The sequence below is a fragment of the Rana temporaria genome, chromosome 4 (genome assembly GCF_905171775.1).
Source record: "Rana temporaria chromosome 4, aRanTem1.1, whole genome shotgun sequence".
NCBI lineage: Eukaryota > Metazoa > Chordata > Amphibia > Anura > Ranidae > Rana > Rana temporaria.
The window spans coordinates 239,820,381-239,835,511 of record NC_053492.1 but is presented as its reverse complement, the minus strand read 5'-3'; the positions used below and the strand labels follow the sequence as shown (position 1 = coordinate 239,835,511).

The following is a 15,131-nucleotide window of genomic DNA, read 5'->3' as shown; positions in this document are numbered from 1 at the left end:
TGTCCAGTCCTCGCCTTTTTACTTTTAATATATTTGAAAAACTTTTTGGGATTACATTTTTACTCTCCTCCGCTATGTGTCTGTCTTTTCTTAGCCGCCTTGATTGCATACCTTGTATTGTTGGAATGCCGCCACGGACTCTTCTGCTTTGTACTTTTTAAAATACCATTTTTTCCCCCCTTCAGAAGACATTTTACATTTTGGTTAAGCCATCCAGGTTTAACCTTTGTTCTTCTACATTACCCCTTGGAATGCAGGATAAATTTATTTAACCTCTTTCCCACCAAGGACATCCCTGGGACGTCCTCCACTTTGAGCGGTGATATCTCAATGATGCCTGCAGCTACAGGCATCATTCAGATATCCCCGTCTTCAGCCGCAGATTCTCTGCACCATAAGAAAGATTAAAGCGGCGATTCCGCCCCCCCCCTCCCGCCGCCATCCGGTGCTTCCCCGGGCTCTCCCGTGCCATCGGGGGCCCGGAGAGCGAATCGGTCGGCGTCCACTGCAGAACCATAGAGATGACTGGTGACCAGACGGTCACAGTCATCTCTATTACCGTCGGAGGACCGGGCGCAACGTTATGACGTCACGCCCGGTACCCGGAAGTAAACAAAGCCGCAATCGCGGCTGTCGGCATGTGATCAGTGATTCTTTTTCCACCGATTTCATGCTTGTAAGCCTGGAGGAGAGATGTGTGGTCTTATTGACCCCATATCTCTGCATAAAGAGGACCTGTCACACTGATTCCTATTACAAGGGATGTTTACATTCCTTGAAATAGGAATAAAAAGGATCCAAATTTTTTTTTTAAAGTGTAAAAATAAAAAGAATTAAGTAAAATAAAAATACATTTTTTTTTTCAAAAACGCCCCTGTCCTTGATATTTCACGCGCAGAAGCGAACACGCATGCAGGTCACGCCCACATATGTAATCACCGTTCAAACCCCACATGTGAGGTATCGTTGTGTGCGTTAGAGCATGTGCAACAATTCTAGCACTAGACCTACTCTAAAACTCGAAAATAGTAACCTGTAAAAAATGTTAAAGCGTCACCTATGGAGATTTCTAAGTACCAAAGTTTGACGCCATTCCATGAATGTGCGCAATTTTAAAGCGTGACATGTTAGGTATCTATTTACTCGGCGTACCAATCTTTCACATTATACCAAAAAATTGGGCTAACTTTACGGTTTTGTTATTTTTTAATTCATGAAACCGTTATTTTTCCCAAAAAAAGGCGTTTGAAAAATTATTGCGCAAATACCGTGCGAGAAAAAAAGTTGCAATGACCGCCATTTTATTCCCTAGGGTGTCTGCTTAAAAAAAATATAATGTTTGGGGGTTCTGATTAATTTTCTAGCAAAAAAATTGTGATGTTTACATGAAGGAGAGAAGTGCCAGAATTAACCCAGTGGGCAAGTGGTTAATATGTTCCTAAAGCATTCCCATTTTTTCTGTGTGTTCAAGATTTCAAGTAATTGGTCCCACTTCTCTTGATATCCTGTAGCATTGAGCGCAATTTAGAAAAGTTGTCTTTTTTTAGATTTAGTGTTCTTGTACTCCCCCTCATGCCTCCCTTTCCTATAATTTACAAAACATTCAATAATTCTGTGGTTCCTAGTTCCCAAGTTGTCCCATATTTCCACATCTGCAATCAGATCTGTATTATTTGTAATGTGTCACTCCTAGTCAGAGAATCCAACAACATTTGGTTGTAAACCTGTACATATCACCAGACCTACTTTTTTCAGGACAAAATCAGGCACTTTTTGGTGGCAAATGGTAATGGAAATTGCCTTAATTTTTTTGTCGTTAAAGGAAAACTGCCCCAAAATGGTATATAAAAAAAGCATTTCTTTTAAAAATGTAGCTGTATATTTTCTTGTCATGCTCATAATTTACCACCAAATAACCTATGCTCACAGTGATACCACACATGTATGTTATTTGTGGTTTGTACCCGTAGTAGGGCCCAAAAACAATGGTGTGCATTTTCCTTTTTTTTTTTTCCATTCTACTTTAAAAAACATACCAACAAAAAAGACATGCTTTAAAAAAAAATCCTAACCAAAATATACAGGCCCTGACCTTTGACTCCAACCTTGACAGTTGATCATTGCTTTGACCTTAACACTAATCCTGGCACTGATCTAGATCCAAACAAGATTTTTTCTTTATTTTTATTTTTTTATACTCCTACATACCGCTTCAACTTTTGCAAGGAGAGAAAGATGCCATGTATCTAGTCAGAAGAGTAACAGGTGCAGGTTCACAGTGACTGACAGCGATCAGGTCATCTGGAACCAGGATTCCCAGGTCCCAATTAGTCGTGCGAGCGGCTGGTTCCTGTGCTGGGAGCACACAGTAAGTCACACTTCTAGCACAAAGAGGTGCACATGGAAAAAAGCCTAGACCAACGAGGCCACATATATGCGCACCATCAGCGGGAAGGGGGTTAAATATTATAACAAAACAAAAAAGTCAGACCAACATCAGAATCAGAAAATGTATTGTCCTTTTACAAGAATAATCATAATGACAATATTGATGTTGGTCTGATGTACAGACTTCTGTTTTATTGTAATATTTAACCCCCTTCCCGCCAATGGTACAAATATGGAGGAACAACCGAGAAAAGAAGAGTCAGGAGGAATTTTGTCCAAAAGATGAACAATCCTAAATCAGGGGTCTTCAAACTACAGCCCGAGGACCACATCTAGCCAGCTGTGAGATTTTACCTCCTGGCCCACAGGAACTGAAGCGATAGGGGATTTTGAATATGAAAGAGGCTTTGAATGTGAAGGGGGGGGGGGGGCATCTGATGTGATGAGGACTTCTGATTCTAAGGGAGATCTTATATGAAAGGTTAACTCTGATGTAAGGGGGAGCTTTTGATGTGAAAGGAGGACTGATGTCATAGGGAGACATCTGATGCAAAGGAGGGACTTCTGATGTGAAGTTATTTCTTGGAGCGAGTGCATTCATTTAAATCATTCATTCATAAATAGTATTTTTTTTTTAACCTGCAATTTGTAAAATGTACAATGTAACCCTTATACTGAAAATATTGGAGACTCTGTTCCTAATGAAAAACAGATTGGAGCTATACACATGCTGTAAAGATAATTTGCACGGACATAGTAGCACTCGTCCTTCTCAATAGTCCCTCAGATGAGCCCAATCTGTTTAGCCAACCGATTTTACACAGCCTCTTCCTACAAGACGCCCAAATGGAAGTGCACAAGCGTACTGTTGGTGCAACAATAACAAATTGAATCGTATAGGCCGAGAGCTCTAAACTTGTTTTGGGGGATTGAATGTAAATTTTAATTTATTTCGAACATTGTCAAATGCAATGATTTTTAAGACAGCCTCTTTTTTTATAAAACAGATAAAAATTATGTATAAATCAGATAAGATCTTGAAAGCAACTATATCTGATAAATAAAAGATTAAGCGGGCAGCATGGAACACACTCCCAATATAAATGTGCAAACAAAAATGAAAAAAAACAAAAATATGCTGCGCTGGTGAGAATGAAAAAGCAATGTAACACATAAGTGATACAACCATATACAAGAACATCTCTCTTTTCATGTGTATTATTCAATAATATGATGAATAACGTTTCATTAAAATAATAATTAAATGAAAGTTCTTCTCCAAACAATTCACATAAATTAATCCAGTGCTTCAGTGAAATAAAAACAATGAATTGGACAAAATCTTCCTTTTCTCTTCAAAAATCCTCAAAGTGTTTGCGCTCTTTCACCTCAGTGCTCCCCCATTAGGGTATGTGCTCACCTCATGATGTGTGACCTCATTTAAGTTTGGGCAAAAGAAGCCTTTTAGTCTCCTTGGACTAAAGAAGAGTATCTTCCTCCTTCCCGTCCTGTCAGTATATTTTTCCCACAGTTGCGCGATATACATGTAAAGAAGAGGTGCTCCAAATAGTGCTTATATCGTTTTTTTAAAAACCAATGCATTTATTAAAATATATGTATCCAAGGCACATTTGACGGGTGCTTCAGTGCAATTTAATTATTATACATCATATTATTGAATAATACACACAAGTTTTATCACTTATTTCATTGCTTTTTCAATATCACCAGCGCAGCATATTTTAGTTTTTTCAACAATAAAAATATAGCTTGTATTAGTCATCTGAATCTACTTTTGAAAGTGTCCCCCAGCCTGTGCCAACACATTTTCCATGTTATAGGTTTATACAACATGGTCCCACATACAACTGCGCACACACAGGTAGAATTAGAGGGCAAAGAGCTGCTGTCAGTCACCTCTGGAGAAGGAAATGCGTGTCTCTCCTTTGAGATCCGAAGGCACAGGGGAAACTTATAGAAGCAAATGCAGAGGAGAATTAAAAAAATAAAAATCTCAGAAGAACAGAACAGAAAAAAACAAACATACAAGTTATATTACCATTATTGGTTTTATAAATAAAAGAATAAGTAAAAAAACAAAAAGAATATGTACACAGAACACAGTGGGATCAATTCACTAATTATTATTGCAAGCAAATTTGTTTTTTCAGAAATATTGCATGCAATAATATTAATAAAACAAAGTTCAATGTAAAATATTGAATTTGCGTTAAACGCAGCAAATTTCTTAAAAATGTGAGGTTAATACTATAAAAAAAAATAATAATTACATAAATCATTAAAGTCAATTCACTAGAAAAAATACACATTTGTTATTTATCTCATAGTATGCAGACGTGCCATCCTGGAGGAGTTGGACTCTCTGAGCCAGATTCAGAGACAATTACGTTACTCCGCGGCGGCGTAACGTATCCCATTTACGTTACACCGCCACAGGTTTACAGCTTAAGGGCCAAATCCTCAGCCAGGCGGCGTAACTTAACTTTCAGCAGTTAAGTTACACTGACTTAAAGTTTTTACCTAAGTGCCTGATCCTCAAAGCACTTACGTAAAAATTTCAAGCAGTGTAAGTTAAGTGCCGCCGTCGTAAGGCGTTCCTCCTCTCCGGGGGGCGTTTACAATTTAAATGAGGCGCGCTCCCGCGCCGGCCGTACTGCGCATGCGTGTGACGTCATTTTCCCGACGTGCATCGCGCGAACGTAATTGACGCCGGGCGGCTTTGTGGATTGCGACGGGACACTAAAGTTACGACGGGTGAAAAAAAGACGCGCCGGGAAAACAAATAATTATAAAAAAAAATGACAGCGTCGCTCAGCATGCATTCCTGAGGGAGAACTCCATGCCAATTTTCAATGAAAAAAACGGCATGGGTTCCCCCTCAGGAGCATACCAGGCCCTTAGGTCTGTTATGGGTTGTAAGGAGAACCCCCTCCGCCGCAAAATTGACGTAGGGGGTCCCCCTACAATCCATACCAGACCCGTATCCAAAGCACGCTACCCGGCCAGCCAGGAAGGGAGTGGGGACGAGCGAGCGCCCCCCCCCCCTCCTGAGCCGTGCCAGGCCGCATGCCCTCAACATGGGGGGGTTGGGTGCTCTGGGGCAGGGGGGCGCACTGCGGGCCCCCCCACCCCAGAGCACCCTGTCCCCATGTTGATGAGGACAGGACCTCTTCCCGACAACCCTTGCCATTGGTTGTCGGGGTCTGCGGGCGGAGGCTTATCGGAATCTGGGAGTCCCCTTTAATAAGGGGGCCCCCAGATACCGGCCCCCCACCCTAAGTGAATGGATATGGGGTACATCGTACCCCTATCCATTCACCTGTAGGCAAAAAGTAAAAGTTAATAAACACACAACACAAGGCTTTTTAAAATATTTTATTATTCTGCTCCGGACGCCCCCCCTGTCTTCGTTATTAGCTCAATTACCAGGGGGGGCTTCTTCTTCCACTCTCCGGGGGTCTTCTCCGCTCTCCGGGGGTGTTCCGCTCTCCGGGGGGGGCTTCTCCGGACTCCGGGGGGCTTCTTCCATCTTCTCCCCTCTTCCGCTCTTGACTCGGCGAACCCCGGTTCTTCTGCAGCTCTCCGGTGCCTTCTTCTTCAGCGCTGGCTGCCTGCTATGTTTGTGTGTTAGCTCGATTTCAAACAGGCAGCCGGCGCGGTCTTCTGTGACGTCAGGGTCTTCTGGTCTTCTGTTCTTCCTATGTTGCCTCATCGCCTGTTGTCGCTGTAATGATGGAAGCGCGCCTTGCATCACATTTATATAGGCATCACCGTCCCATCATGCTCCGGTAGGTACCCACGTGGTGGGTGCACGTGGGTAGGCACCCACCACGTGGGTACCTGCCGGAGCATGATGGGACGGCGATGCCTATATAAATGTGATGCAAGGCGCGCTTCCATCATTACAGCGACAAGAGGCGACGAGGCAACATAGGAAGAACAGAAGACCAGAAGACCCTGACGTCACAGAAGACCGCGCCGGCTGCCTGTTTGAAATCGAGCTAACACACAAACATAGCAGGCAGCCAGCGCTGAAGAAGAAGGCACCGGAGAGCTGCAGAAGAACCGGGGTTCGCCGAGTCAAGAGCGGAAGAGGGGAGAAGATGGAAGAAGCCCCCCGGAGTCCGGAGAAGCCCCCCCCGGAGAGCGGAAGAAGAAACCCCCCCGGAGAACGGAGAAGACCCCCGGAGAGTGGAAGAAGAAGCCCCCCCTGGTAATTGAGCTAATAACGAAGACAGGGGGGGCGTCCGGAGCAGAATAATAAAATATTTTAAAAAGCCTTGTGTTGTGTGTTTATTAACTTTTACTTTTTGCCTACAGGTGAATGGATAGGGGTACGATGTACCCCATATCCATTCACTTAGGGTGGGGGGCCGGTATCTGGGGGCCCCCTTATTAAAGGGGACTCCCAGATTCCGATAAGCCTCCGCCCGCAGACCCCGACAACCAATGGCAAGGGTTGTCGGGAAGAGGTCCTGTCCTCATCAACATGGGGACAGGGTGCTCTGGGGTGGGGGGGCCCGCAGTGCGCCCCCCTGCCCCAGAGCACCCAACCCCCCCATGTTGAGGGCACGCGGCCTGGCACGGCTCAGGAGGGGGGGGGTGCGCTCGCTCGTCCCCACTCCCTTCCTGGCTGGCCGGGTAGCGTGCTTTGGATACGGGTCTGGTATGGATTGTAGGGGGACCCCCTACGTCAATTTTGCGGCGGAGGGGGGTCTCCTTACAACCCATAACAGACCTAAGGGCCTGGTATGCTCCTGAGGGGGAACCCATGCCGTTTTTTTCATTGAAAATTGGCATGGAGTTCTCCCTCGGGAATGCATACCAAATGCCGTCGCTTGAATGGGCCTTTACAAGGTGTGACTAACTTTACACTTTGTAGAACCAGCCCTAATTTTACACCAGGCAAACTAACACTTACGGCGAAAAAACTAGGTACAAAAGCTTTGAGGATCGCCCTAAGTGCTAATTTGCATACTAACAGAGGCATTTCGACTCGAAATGCCCCCAGTGGCGGATGCGGTACTGCATCCTAAGATCCGGCAGTGTAAGTCCCTTACAGATGTCGGATCTTCTGCCTAACTTAGGAAAACTGCTTCTGAGGATCAGTTCCAAAGTTAGAACCAGAGATACGACGGCTTACGCCGGAGTATCTCTTTTGTGGATTTGCCCCTAAGTGCCTGATTCACAAAGCTCTTACCTGTAAACTTGCGGCGGTGTAACGTAAATGCGCTTGGCGCAAGCCCGCCTAATTCAAATGGGGCAGGCACCATTTAAATTAGGCGCGTTCCCGCGCCGAACGTTCTGCGCATGCTCCGTGTTTAAATTTCCCGATTTGCTTTGCGCGAAATTACGACGCCCCGGCCTTTTTTTTTTTTAAATGCGACGTGCGTTACGGCGTTTCGTATTCCCGGACGTCTTACGCAAAAAAATAATAATTCAAAATTTGACGTGGGAAACGACGGCCATACTTTAACATGGCTGATCTAAAGGTAAGCCATGTTAAAGCAGGTGTAACTTTACGACGGGTAAAAATGACTAGCGACGACGTACGGGATTGCGACAAACGCGCGGATCTTCGTGGATCGCCGTAACTAGTAATTTGCATATTCTACGACGACGGCAATGGAATCGCCACCTAGCGGCCGGCATAGAATTGCATCCTAAGATCCGACAGTGTAAGTCAATTACACCTGTCGAATCTTATGGCTATCTATGCGTAACTGATTCTATGAATCAGTCGCATAGTTAGGACGGGCGGATCACAGAGATACGCCGTCATAATCTCTTCTGTGAATCTGGCCCTCTGTGCTTTATAGCAGTGTTCATCAACCTTGTTCTGCAGGGCCCACTAACAGGTCAGGTTTGCAAGATAACTGAAATACATCACAGCTGATATCATTTGCTCCTCAGTGATTGCAGTATTCTAGACTGTATCTCCCCAAGGTAATACATAAAACCTGGCCTGTTAGTGGGCCCTGCAGGACAGGGTTGATGACCACTGCTTTATAGGGTCCAAGTATCGCCTTGTGCTGCCAGTAGTGACATTGACCCTAGCCAAATGCAAAATTAGTGAAAAACAGTCAGAAAAGATGAGTAGGGAAAAAAATGTCAGATACCTCAACCTGAAAAAACATTCCTGTTTTGGAGGTCGTCTCATTGTTGCCCATCTAGTGCACCTGTTTATTTCAATTAACAGCAAAGCAGCTGAAACTGATTAACAACCCCCTCTGTATACACCCCTCCCCTCTGATACTTAACTGACCAGATCAATATCCCAGAAGTTCTGATTCAAAAGTGTTCCTTTAATTTTTTTGAGCAGTGTACAATTGAAACATATGGAACTGTAGAGCATGTAGTATCATGCAAGTCCAACGTGTTTCGTGGGATAATACCAAATATTAAGGGGCTGATGCTGCATAAATCTAATAAAACATATAATAAATATAACAGTATTCGAATAGTTGACCCAGGGAAAAGGGGGATGATTGAAGCAGAGGACAAATTACATGCCTGGATTCGTCAGCCTGCTATGTGTGGCAAGATGGCGAGGACCACTAGAAATGTCCCCCCCCCCCAGTATCAGGGCACAAGAATTAGGGAGCACTTAAAGTCCCCCAAAAAGTCCCGCTTTCTTGGTTTATGCAATAGGGATGGAGGCGCAAGTCAGGCTACCATGCAGTCAATCATCAATGCATGTCCCCCCTCCCCCATATTATATAGACGGCTTGTTCGCCATTCTGGCGAAGACACCTCCCATTCACTGTCATGTCAGCATGACATTGGGTGGGACGCAGGCCATACAGAGAGTATTTAACACACTCACTTGGCACTTGCCTCAACCACCCCCCCTTTTCCAGGGTCAACTATTCGAATTCTGTTATATTTATTCTATGTTTTTTATAGATTTATGCAGCATCCGCCCCTCAAGAGTGGGTATTATCCCACAAAACTCATGGGGCTTAAATGACGCTACATGCTCTACAGTTGGTTCAAAAAGGTATCAACAGATTAATGGGGCAACATACCACAACATTAAAATTAGTCTTTCAATATAGTAAAATTGAAAAGGACAGGTTTTAATTTATTCATTTTTACCATGCAATACGTTATGACATTGCCGACATGCAGTATGATTATCCACATGGTTTTGCTCTACTATGCTTTCCATGTATGATACTACAATTTTGCCATTCATGGTTGTAGAGAAATAAAAACACACACTTTTTCTACCTTGACTGCTTGCTGGTCCTGACTTTTTGCCTCAAAGTCCCAAACTTTTTTCTTTTCATTCAATCTTCTGGTATTTTAAAACATCATGGCTCACAGAGACAAGACAAGGTGGTTAACGAATTTCATGCACAGAACATGGTGTTATGAGTAAGCACTCTGTGCGTGAAGCACATTAACCACTCTATCTGGTCTGAGAGCTATTACGTTTTTATTACCAGAAGATTGAATAAAGCCCTGGATTACTTTACGCATTGGTGTGCGGTCATCCCATTTGTATACTTATCTAGAGGTGAACCGGACCAGCAGCTGGTGTGCAGTTTGGGGATAGAATTAAGGCAGACTACTAGAGCAGCGTTTTTAAAAACTTGATATTATAAGAAATATAATGTAGCAGAATAAAGAAAAAACATTACCTGGATCAGATAAAACTGGAGTTTCTTTAGAGGTATATCCAACTATTGCAATCTGTTCACCGCCAACATTCAAAATGTTGTAAGGCAGATAATATCCACTAATATTAGATACAATCTGTGAATCTGCGATAATATTGGCACTTAGGATGGGGAACTTAACGTTTTTGAGGAATGGGTCCACAAGTCCAGAAAGGCCATTGTCAAATTCATGATTCCCTAGAGCCTGAAAATAAAAAAGGAGCTATTGAGTTTAATGTGTATATATAAACATTGATCTAAACTTAATTTCCTATTACTAGTTCTGCATATTACAGTAACTCAATCTATACAAAATAAATGGTCTAGTTTTTGCTAAAAAGATGAGACGCACAGCCTTTATAGATACAAATTAACCATAAAAATCAACCAAGAACTTTCAACGTACAAGTGATTTTACCTCTATATAGTTATAGGTTAAGCCTGGTGGGCTGAGTAAGCCCTTGGTTTTCCAACAGGAAGATGTTTTTGCCTGACTCTGGTCCTGCCCATCCTGGTAGTTTTTTTTATTTGTCCCTTTGCATATTCCAGACTCTCCGGTTACATTCCACCATAATAAAAAAAGGTCAAATGGGGAAAATGGCTTCAACAAGTCTAGGAATGCAGATGTGTCACCAATTTAGTTCCCAGGATATATAAAAAAAGGTCAGCTGGTTTAATCCTCCAACTGCTACAAAAAGGTTAAAATGTCAGCCATGGGTGATCAATCCATTAAGTCGAATTACATTTCCCCCCCCCCCCCATATAAATACCTTTATTAACCGTTCCAGGACCAGGGCGGCCCTTAAGCCCAAAATCATGCATCTGTACGCAATTTTTTTTTTCTTCGGCTCTGGGGCGCATGCACACACCGCCAGAGCCTTTCTCTTGCGGTGACTGGACACAGCGGAAGTCACTCAGCGGGTCTGGCAACCTGACAATTGTTCCCGTGAGAGGCAGTCTGCCTATGTAAACAAGGCAGATCACCGTTGTGCTTGTAAGGAAGACAGATCTTGTATTTCTGCTAAGCAGAAACACTGATCTGTCTTTCTACAGTAAAATTATTCCCCACACAGTAAGAAAGCACTCCCGGGGAACACATTTAACCCTTTGTTTGCCCAATGTCAACTCCTTCCCCCGCCAGTGTCATTAGTACGGTGAATTTTTTATTTGTATCATTGTATTGGTGTCACTGGAGAAGAAGATGACGAAGACAAAGAAGAAGAAGACGAAGAAGAAGACGAAGACGAAGAATGCCACCATTACTAGTAAAACTTAAAAAAAAAAAGTCCATAAATGTATTCCATAGTTTGTAGACGCTATGGCCCAGATTCTCGTAGAATGGCATATCTTTGTGCGGGCCTAACGTATCCTATTTACGTTACGCCTCCGCAACTTAGACAGGCAAGTGCAGTATTCTCAAAGCACTTGCTCTGTAAGTTGCGGCGGCGTAGCGTAAATAGGCCGGCGTAAGCCCGCCTAATTTAAATTTGGAAGATGTGGGCGTGTGTTATGTAAATGTTATGTGACCCCACGAAAATGACGCTTTTTACGAACGGTGCATGCGCCGTCCGTGGACATATCCCAGTGTGCATTGCTCCAAAGTACGCCGCAAGGACGTATTGGTTTCGACGTGAACGTAAATGACGTCCAGCACCATTCGCGAACGACTTACGCAAACAACGTAAATTTTTAAACATTTTACGCAGGAACGACGTCCATACTTAACATTGTTATGCCGCATGTACATAGATAAGAAAAAACAAGCTGTGCAAATATCATGAGTATCGACCACTGAGTGGACAATCAATGATGAAGAAGATCTCCAAGGAGAATGTAAACCCAATCTTAGTGAAATTCAATGAAAAATTAGTCCTCAAACATAAAATTGAGTCTCTGTGACAAAAATAAATGAAGTGATTCAAAGAGTGATCGTCTCTCTCAAGATGTGCTGCTCCTCTAGAGGAAACAAATTGTGTCAAAAACACCACGAAAGGTGACCAGATAATAAAGAGGATCTTCCACCACAGTGATTATCAGCTTCTTACCAGATGAGAAGATCCCAATTAGAGATCTTCTGTGAGCCTGTGGCTATGAACCCAGCCTAAAGGTTTGTCTGGCAAGGATGTCTTCACCCCAAATCTCTCGGATCCTCTACCGCTCAGGACGATGTTGATTACACCCAAACAAGAGGAAAGGAAAAAAGGGCGCACATAGCGTAATCCAATAATAGATTTAAGAAAATAAGAAAATTAAAAACACACTCACATTTGAGTAGATATAAAATCACGTATAAAAAGTTCTGTAGCCGGCCGGCTAACACAGCCCGTTCACTCCGGGACTCAGTGTAACGCAGTGGCGTCAGCACGCCGCTTTACCCTACGCCTATCATTGATTGTCCACTCAGTGGTCGATACTCATATTTGCGCAGCTTGTTTTTTTCTTATTTATGTTCATTTTGTGTGTATCTCACATTTTAAGTTGCAGCATTTGTTTGGAATCATCTTGACAGCGCAGTATTTCCATTTCTTTCTACGCCGCATGTACGTCTCATATAGCAGGGGTAACTTTACGTTGGGAAAAGCCTAACGTAAACGGCGTATCTGTACTGCGTCGGCCGGGCGTACGTTCGTGAATTCGCGTATCTAGCTGATTTACATATTTCTAGGCATAAATCAGCGTACACGCCCCTAGTGGCCAGCGTAAATATGCAGTTAAGATCCGACGGCGTAAGAGACTTATGCCGGTCGGATCTAATAGAAATCTATGCGTAACTGATTCTAAGAATCAGGCGCATAGATACGACGGCTCAGACTCAGAGATACGCCGTCGTATCTCCTTTGAGAATCAGGGCCTATAACTTTTGCGCAAACTAATCAATATACGCTTATTGTGATTTTTTTGGTTTACCAAAAACATGTAGCAGAATACATATAGGTCAAAATTGATGAAGAAATTATATTTTTTTAATTATTGGATATGTTTTATAGCAGCAAGTCAATTTTTTTATTTTCTAAATTGGTTGGCTTCCCCCAGAGTTTCTCCACCCAGTGTATAGATTGCATTCCTATTTTTGCCTCCCAAATGCATTAGTTTACATTTTTCTACATTGAACCTCATTTGCCATTTAATTGCCCACTCCATCAATTTGTTCAGATCTACTTGCAAGGTTTCCACATCCTGCGGAGAAGTTATTACCCTGCTTAGCTTAGTATCATCTGCAAATACAGAGATTGAACCGTTTACCCCATCCTCCAGGTTGTTTATGAACAAATTAAACATGATTAGTCCCAGCACAGAACCCTGGGGGGCACCCACACTACCCACCCCTGACCATTCCGAGTACACCCCATTTATCACCACCCTCTGAACTCGCCCTTGTAGCCAATTTTCAATCCATGTACTCATCCTATGGTACATTCCAACGGACCTTATTTTGTACAGTAAATGTTTATGGGGAACATTGTCAAATGCTTTTGCAAAATCCAGATACACCATGTCTATGGCCTTCATTTATCTAGATGGCAACTCACCGCCTCATAGAAGGTTAATAGATTGTTTGGCAAGAACGATTCTTCATGAATGCATGCCAATTACTGCTAATGATACTGTTCTCATTACTAACATTTTGTATATAGTCCCTTATCCCCTCCAAGAGCTTACATACTATTGATTTTAGGCTAACTGGTCTGTAATTCCCAGGGGTGTATTTTGGGCCCTTTTTAAATATTGGTGCTACATTGGCTTTTCTCCAATCAGCTGGAACCATTCCAGTCAGTAAAAATTAGGAATAATGGTCTGGCAATTACTTGATAGAGTTCCCCCAAGTAGCCTCAGGTGCAAGCCATCTGGTTCTGGTGATTTATTAATGTTAAGTTTCCCAAGTCTAATTTTAATTCTTAACACTTAAATATTTCAGATCAAAAAATGTGAAGATAACCAGAGTAAATCCAAGATTTCCACACCCAGACCTGATTACTGATTACCTGATTACTGCCAGACCTGTTAAATAAAAAAAAAACACACCATATTCGAAAAACAAATTTGTATCGGTCCAGGAAGGGTTTCAAAGCCATTTCTAAGGCTTTGGAACTTCAGTGAACCACAGGAAGAGCCATTACATACAAATGGTGAAAAAAACTTGGAACAGTGGTGAACCTTCCCAGGAGTGGCTGGCCTACAAAAATTACTCAAAGAGCTAACAACGACTCCAGAAGGTCATAAAAAAACAGAACATCTAAAAAGAACTGCAGGCCTCCTTTGCCTCAGGTAAGATCAGTGTTCATGATTCAACAATAAGAAAGACTGGGCAACTATGGCATCCATTAGAGAGTTCCAAGGCCAAAGCCACTGCTGACCAAAAAGAACACAAAGTCTCATCTCACATTTACCAAAAAACATCTTGATTATCCTCAAAACTTTTAGGCAAATATTCTGTGGACTGACGAGAAAAAAATTCTTGGAAGATGTGTGTCCCATTACATCTGGCATAAAACAAATACAGCATTTCATAACAAGATTATCATACCAACAGACTGGTGGTAGCGTGATGGTCTGGTGCTGCTTTGCAGCTTCAGGACTTGGACGACTTGCCATAATTGATGGAACCATGAATTCTGAGCTCTACCAGAAAATCTGAAAGGAGAATGTCTGGACATCAGTTTGTGACATAAAGCTCAAGTGCACTTCGGTTATGCAGCAGGACAATGATCTGAAACACAACAGCAAGTCCACCTCCAAATGGTTCAAACAAAGCAAAATTTCGGTTTTGGAGAAGCCTTGTCAAAGCCTGGATTTAAAATCTAATTAAGATGATGCATCATGACCTTACACAGGCCGTTCATGCTGGAAAAAAACAATTCTGCAAAGAAGAGTGGTCCAAAATTGCTCCACAGCGATGTGAAAGAATGCTTATCTGCCTTAATAAATGTACCATAATTTAAAAACTTCATTTTGTATTTACTCGGGTTATCTTTGTGCAATACAATTTGTTTGATGATCTGAGTCATTTAAGTGTGACAAATATACCAAAAAATAAACTAAAAAAAATCAGAAAGGGGG

The 15,131-nt window shown here is 42.7% G+C and overlaps 1 protein-coding gene across 1 annotated transcript in view; it reads right to left on the bottom strand.

Moving 5' to 3' along the window:
* The window catches only part of NT5E (5'-nucleotidase ecto), a 115,866-nt gene that overhangs the window by 40,501 nt on the left and 60,234 nt on the right, over window positions 1–15,131 (bottom strand). Inside the window, exon 2 of the mRNA XM_040350051.1 lies at window positions 10,056–10,278. Coding sequence (XP_040205985.1) covers window positions 10,056–10,278 — 223 coding nt within the window. The remainder of the gene's footprint in view (window positions 1–10,055; window positions 10,279–15,131) is intronic.